Below are 7,002 nucleotides of genomic sequence, written 5' to 3' on the forward strand. Positions count from 1 at the left end.
TAAAAACGAAACACTATGATAATTTTAATAAAAGTAAAACAATTTTTTATTCTACATGCTGTGTATGCACAATGTTGTATAATAAGAAATACACGATCACATTGTTATGGTAATTTTCTTTTAGCTGGCTCTTCGTGTACCCTGACTTGAAGCGTAGAACGCGGTCCGCATTTCCACACATTGCCATCCTTGTCAAGTATACTCGCGCTTGCCGTGACTTGATATTGTCCACCACTACTGTTTACGTTATTGTTGACATTAGTGGTATTACCTACACACGCTGTTGTAGTTGTACCCGGACTTCCTAATGAAAGTAAGAATTCGCAAGCGAAGAAATCGCGATGTGGCGTAACGGTTTGCTGTAGTTCGTTGGTATTAGAATCCTGCTAGTAAACATTATTTTTATGGATTCGGTATCAATATAAATATGTATAAAAAAAATTTACCGTAATGAATATATTTATTCATACCTTCTGATCCGAATTAATCTTAGATGGAGGCGAAGTAGAAATGGAAATACAAACAGCAGCAACAGACCGATAAAGAGAAGCGCGTCGACCATGTCGTAACACTCCTTCAACTTTTAACGCTAATTGACTTCCTTGAGGAACGGATACTGGTTCACCAAGAACACGAGGTTGCGGTGAGACAGACAACTTGACACTAGTTGCTTGCAAAGCTTGGAAATAATATCGAGGTATAGGTAATCTCATTTTTGGTCCAGCTAATAACATCACCTGTGAGACTAAGCAGTTTATTCTTGAATGACTAAGTGCAGCTGCCTTATTTTCACCTATATAGCTTGGCGCTAAACGACGTAACTCGGTGCAACAACGAGCCAGTTGACGCATTTCTACGGTATCGCCAAAATTAAAATTGACTTCGTTTTGTTGATACGTTTGAATTCCTGTACCGCCGCAAACACGCTCGACGCTGTTCGCTAACAAACGACAAATTTCTTGTAATCTGTATATGGTAAGTCAAGTCAAAAACCATACTAAAGTTAATTATAAATTAGAAATCAAATACGTATTGGAAAGGATACGCTCGTATGTTTATTAATGATCCAGGATCAGCATCAAAAGCTGATTGATAAAGTTTCTGGTAGTTCTCCGCACAGTTTTTAAGTTCTTGAGCTGATTTCCTCAACTTTTGAAAATACATCATTTTATAAGTATTACATCCAATAATGGGACTGAAAATGTAAGATAGAATAAGGTACCTGATTAGTAACACGTCCATATCGCTGTAGGTCATCTTTTGTAGTTAAAACTACTGTACATGTAATAGCAGGTGGTGGAGCTGTGCAAAGAGATCTAAAACATATTTATATTTATGTGATTTTTAAAAATTAGGAGTAACAGTAATTTTATGATATTTATTCAAAGTACCTGCATGAATGTAAAAGTTGCACAATGGCTTGAAGAAATTCACACCGTAATTTCGAATATTCGCTAGCAAATTGTAAACTTCGTAATGGCGTACTAGCAGCTTTTAATGAAGCGCATGCACTCGCGTAACGCGCAATAGCTCTGTTTAACTTTCCCACGGTATGAATTCTTTCTCTGCCCTCTATTTCTCCTGTTTTTTCACTGTAATTATTTGAGGAATAAGAATATATTTCCATAAAATGAGTTATAGACAACAAATAGATACTAACATGAGAAAACTTTCAGCTTTCGTAACTAATTCCAAACCACATAACCAAAAGTGTAATTGTTCAGACGCAACTGTTTCCTTTAAACTCCTAAATATTTGAGTTGCTATCGTATGATGACCATATCTTGCGGCACTACGTGCAATTCGATATTTGGCCCAACCATCTACATTTTTAATAACCTCTTCTACTGCTTCCAAACATTCTGAATTCCATTCATATCCTCCCGTTATCATTTGAAAAAGTAGCGTGCATAACATTACCTTTGAGAAAACTTGTTTTATTTTATTTACCTTTTATGCATATATGTATATATATTTCGCTTAACTTTACCTTCGTATGTACATGCACAGTTTGTTCAAGTTTTATTAATATGTCTGGTAAAAGTGGGAGTAATGTATTTTCACCTAAACTTCCAATAGCACCCAATGCTTCACATAAAGCAAGTGCTTGTTTCTCACTTTGTCCACCTTCTGCATGAGTATTGAAAAGTGTACTACCTATAGCATCGACAAATATTGAACAATGGCTAGGTTGAGCTTGACATAGTTTTACTGTCGAACGTAAACAAGCTTTTAACTGATATAAATACTTGTCATCCAATGCTAATAGTACAATCAAAGATTCCAAACAAGATACAACATCTTGTATACCATAAGCTGGCAAATTTTCTTCATAGCTATGAGTAAAAAGTTAAGATTTTGGTTAAAAATTCAGTTATACACAATTCAAGCTATTCTATATTCTAACATCACAGATAAAAAAGTTATTAATTACATACCAATAACATGCAACTCTAGCTAAAATAGTAATTGCTTTCACTGCAATGAAAGGATCAGGAGAATAGCAAGCATTTACACATAATGATAGTAGGGGATTTCCCTCTTCCCTGTTTGCATCACATGTTACTGCACTCTGACTAAGTACCTAAATTAAATAATATCAAAAGTTTATTTGTAAATCCTAATATTTAAAAAATTTTCTTCCTTCATCACTATTTTATGAATAAGTAATAACCTCGATTACGTCTAACGTTCGTATAAGAAGGTCTTTATTCCCAGCACCATCTTGTAGAAGTGTTGTAGTACTTTCTAAAATATAAAATTCATTAAATACCTATTTTTATGTATCATATAAAATTACCTATTTATTATATTTACCTATCAAATTATTAAGTGCACCCTGTGGCCATAAATGTGCTCCTCTTCTTGCTAACGAATGCAGTAGATGTAAGGCATGGCGTTTGATAGTCAATCTTGGATCATCTTGCAGGTAACGTAATAAAAGAGCAACTTGTTGTGGAACATCAATTAATGTTGCAGAAGCTAGCGTACTTAAAGCACTTAATGTAACTCTCACAAATTCAACAGCTGGATAGCTACCAAGGAGTTCCATACAAAGCTCATTCACCTTTAACAAATTTATTATTAAAAAAATATTTGAATACTATTTAAAAGTTTAAAGTTTATATTTACATACCATTGAAGCTGTGAAAGTATCATGATGCATATATTGTAAAATAGGTATAAGTTGTAATTTCATTGATGCTGGCGTTGCTTGACCTCTAATCATGTCAGATATTTTGCTACACATGGAAACAGCAAATAATTTTGATTGTGCAGCAAACATTTGGGCAGCATATATTGCAGCTCCAACTTCAACTGAATCATGAGAGTCTAATGATCTTCTTATACTATGATGAACCTTATAAATTAAATGATGTTTCAGATTTAAAGTTTATAAGATACAAATTAAGGTATAAAAGTTAATAAAATTATACCTGTTGTCTTTCTGGTATAATACCAGCCACACTGCCTAATGTTCGCAGAGTCAAAGCTCTAGCAACAGGATCATTAGAATGTATAACACTATAAATACGTCTCACAAATTCATCAACATTTAAAATTTTATCTAAATGCTTCTCACTTTGTTGGCACACTCTAAGGACCCAAACACGTAAAAAATTGCTGCCAGTACGAAAAACTTCTGCCAATTTTAATAAAGAAGAATTTATTAATATAGGAAAAGGATATTTCTCGAATAATCGAGGAAATCGCACTATGGCTTCACATTGTTCGCCAATCTTTGTTGATCGTAAACCTAAAAAATATCTTTTACTTTTTAATAAGAACTGTAGAAAAATTAATTCGAGGTTAACTTGAAGACTATAAACATACCTTTATCTAATTCTATAAGTGCGGTATTTGCATCTTGTTCTGGTTCACCAAGTCCTGTATCATTAAACGCGTTCATTCGCATACCAATCATTATTTTCAAGGTATAAAATTCAGTGAATAAGAAAGAATTAAATAAAACGTTTTCATTGAAGATCAACAAATCTAGAGTGCCTGTGTATAACCCCAAATTCAGCGTATTTGGAGTACACGTGCTTATGTCTAATCTATACGTATATTATACGTAGAAAACAAAACCACATCTTTAAATGAAGGATTACAATCAATAAAATTTAAATAATGCTAGCATACGATTAATGCATATATACGGCTCATAATAATGATAGCATACGGCTATTGTATAAACTTCTACAGTATTTAATCATGCATTTTTGAATTAAACTATCGTATACTGTTTTAATAAGTTGCATTTTCTGTGGTAAAGAGGTATACAAATATTTTTTATTATCACTAATGTCGTGAAATTTATATTATTAATATTATTAATAAATGTTAATTACGTATATCGCATATGTTTATTAAATCCGTACGAATCAATTTAAATAATTGAGAGTTACTGGTATGATACATCGAACGATTATCTCGTGCGAATATGTTCTATGTTCACACCAATGTAGTTGACAATTAAACTTCGACAAGTAAGGGCGTCGTATTTCTGCTTTTACAAAAATAAGAAGATAAAAGGAGAACTTTATACACAAGTCATATTTATAAAATAGTCAGTTCCATAAGGATACATTATTGAATAGAAAGCACATTTAACCGACTGAACAATGGTTGATTATAGCAAATGGAAAGATATTGAGGTAGGAACCTTAGTTTTAGTCCAGTATACTTATGGAATATTCTAGAGTAATAGTAGAAATTCCGGAGCTATTTTTTATTTGTATACTTGACAAAAATATAAAATAATTATGAAATTTAGAAGCTGTCTGGAAGAAAATTTTTTCATCTGGGTATTTATTGTTTATAAATTGAGAAAAAATGGAGTATATTTTTCAGTACAAGTTTATTATACTAAATCTAATATCATTTTTTTTTTTAAATATTTATCTTTTTTTCTATTTTTCTCATTGATTGTACTTGTTTATAATTAATATATTTATGTACCTAAAATAATTTATGAAGTATATTATATGTATAAGCAATGATATGTATGTATGATACTAAAATTTATACTTGTAGATTTCAGACGATGAGGATGATACTCACCCAAACATTGATACACCATCATTATTTAGATGGCGTCATCAAGCAAGGGTTGAAAGAATGGAAGAAAGGAGACGTGAGCAAGAGGAGCATCAGAGGAAAAAGACAGAGTATGTTAATTTCTGAGTATAAAGTTACATACATAAATTATCCACAATAGTAATATGTATATTTTACCATCATTAATTTAAAAATTTATATTATTTATAGAACTCGACAAAAAATGAAAGAAACAGAGGAAAAAATTAAAAAATTAGAAAATGAACAAAAAGAAGCAGATTTAACCGAACTAAAAAAAATTTTGCAAGATCTTGAAAAAGAAGATTTAAAGATTAAAGAAAGGGAAGAGGAAATAAAGAAAAAAGAGAAATTAACACCTTGGAATGTTGATACTATTGGACAAGACGGTTTTACAAAAACAGTGATTAATAAGAGATCACCACGTAAGGGAGATGACAATGGGTTGTCAGATGAAGAGAAAGAAAAAAAAATGAAAGAATTTGCAAAAGAAAACGAAAAAAAGTTGAAAGAATTTGGTATGCTCGGAAGGTATGAAGATAGTAAGAAATTTTTACAAGATAATCCTCAGTTAGTGTGCGAAAATACTGCAAATTACTTGGTTATCTGGTGTATTAACCTAGAAATAGAAGAAGTAAGTATATATACATTTGAATGTTTGTAATAGATAATAGATGATGAAATGAATTTGTTTTATTAATACGTTGTTAATTTCAGAAACATGATTTAATGGAACACGTTGCACATCAATGTATATGTATGCAATATATTTTGGAATTATCAAAACAACTAGATGTTGATCCAAGAGCATGTGTAGGTTCCTTCTTTAGTCGTATTCAGAATGCTGAGTTAGAACATAGAAATTCTTTCGAAGATGAATTGAGAGCATTTAAAGAAAGAATACGCAAGAGAGCTGTTGAAAAAGTAGCAGATGCTCTTAAAGAAGCTGAGGAAGAGGAGAAAAAAGCGCGTCGAGGTCCAGGTGGTCTTGACCCACTTGAAGTATTTGAAAGTCTACCAGAGGTACAAGCAAATTTATTGTAAATATTTCTGCTTATTATTTTAATATAGCATGTGTTTACTGCAATGTATTACTTTTAGCCTCTACAAAAATGCTTTGAAACCCAAGATCATGCTTTACTGCAAGAAACGTTAGCAGTGATGCCACGAAAAGAAGCATTCTATCACATGAAACGATGTGTTGATAGTGGTCTTTGGTTACCAGATGCAATAGCTAAAGAATTGATAGAGGCAGGAGTAACTGCGGATGATGCAGAGGCTAAAGAATTGATAGAGGGAGGAGTAGCTGCAGCCAATGCAGAAGCTAAAGATTTGATAGAGGAAGGAGTAACTGCGGACGATGTAGAAGAAACCTCGGCGGTCAATCCTGAATAACGCGTGTCTGTAAATTACATATGTTGACTTTCATGACTCATTTATGCAAGTATATATATATATATACTTGCATAAATTCTTTAGTATCGTGAATATGTTATAATAAAATATTGTCATTAGACAATGAATACAACATTCTTATCTTCGTTGTCTTTTTCTTATTATAATAATATTATACTATGGTTATGCCTTGAATTACTTTAAGACTGAATTGTCACATAATTTCGAGTTATTATAGGAGGTGTGAATATTACAATTTGTTAATTAAACATGATAATTATTTAGTAAAACATGATGCACTTTACCTTATATTTAGATTGAATAATTAAAAGTTATTTCTGATATGAATATTTACAAATATTAATATGTGTGTGTGTATATATATAAATCATAATTTGTTGCGTTACTTAAATATTTTTTATCTTTTTTTTGGAATTATGTCATATGTACATTGAAAACTGTAAACAACTTAAAGTTGTAATGTAAATAAAGAAAATACATTTCACTGGCTCTTTTACGAATTTTAGA

At 31.5% G+C, this 7,002-nt stretch overlaps 2 protein-coding genes across 2 annotated transcripts; one reads left to right on the top strand and one right to left on the bottom strand.

Annotated features, from left to right (window-relative positions):
* Nucleotides 1-22: 22 nt before the first annotated feature.
* On the bottom strand, nucleotides 23-4,139 carry Ints7 (Integrator complex subunit 7). The gene is made up of 13 exons (XM_072006747.1): nucleotides 3,835-4,139; nucleotides 3,438-3,757; nucleotides 3,137-3,361; nucleotides 2,818-3,067; nucleotides 2,675-2,748; nucleotides 2,439-2,584; nucleotides 1,991-2,336; nucleotides 1,661-1,920; nucleotides 1,392-1,592; nucleotides 1,223-1,316; nucleotides 1,046-1,149; nucleotides 471-966; nucleotides 23-383 (listed from the first exon to the last, which is right to left on the bottom strand). The coding sequence occupies exons 1-13, from the start codon at nucleotides 3,923-3,925 to the stop codon at nucleotides 105-107; spliced, it is 2,886 nt and encodes a 961-aa protein (XP_071862848.1). The 5' UTR covers nucleotides 3,926-4,139; the 3' UTR covers nucleotides 23-104.
* Nucleotides 4,140-4,266: 127 nt separating this feature from the next.
* Cdc37 (cell division cycle protein 37) lies at nucleotides 4,267-6,979 on the top strand. Its single transcript, XM_072006757.1, has 5 exons — nucleotides 4,267-4,658; nucleotides 5,038-5,171; nucleotides 5,272-5,713; nucleotides 5,797-6,102; nucleotides 6,181-6,979. The coding sequence occupies exons 1-5, from the start codon at nucleotides 4,626-4,628 to the stop codon at nucleotides 6,472-6,474; spliced, it is 1,209 nt and encodes a 402-aa protein (XP_071862858.1). The 5' UTR covers nucleotides 4,267-4,625; the 3' UTR covers nucleotides 6,475-6,979.
* Nucleotides 6,980-7,002: the final 23 nt, after the last annotated feature.

The sequence above is a fragment of the Bombus fervidus genome, chromosome 7 (assembly GCF_041682495.2).
Source record: "Bombus fervidus isolate BK054 chromosome 7, iyBomFerv1, whole genome shotgun sequence".
NCBI classification, from domain to species: domain Eukaryota; kingdom Metazoa; phylum Arthropoda; class Insecta; order Hymenoptera; family Apidae; genus Bombus; species Bombus fervidus.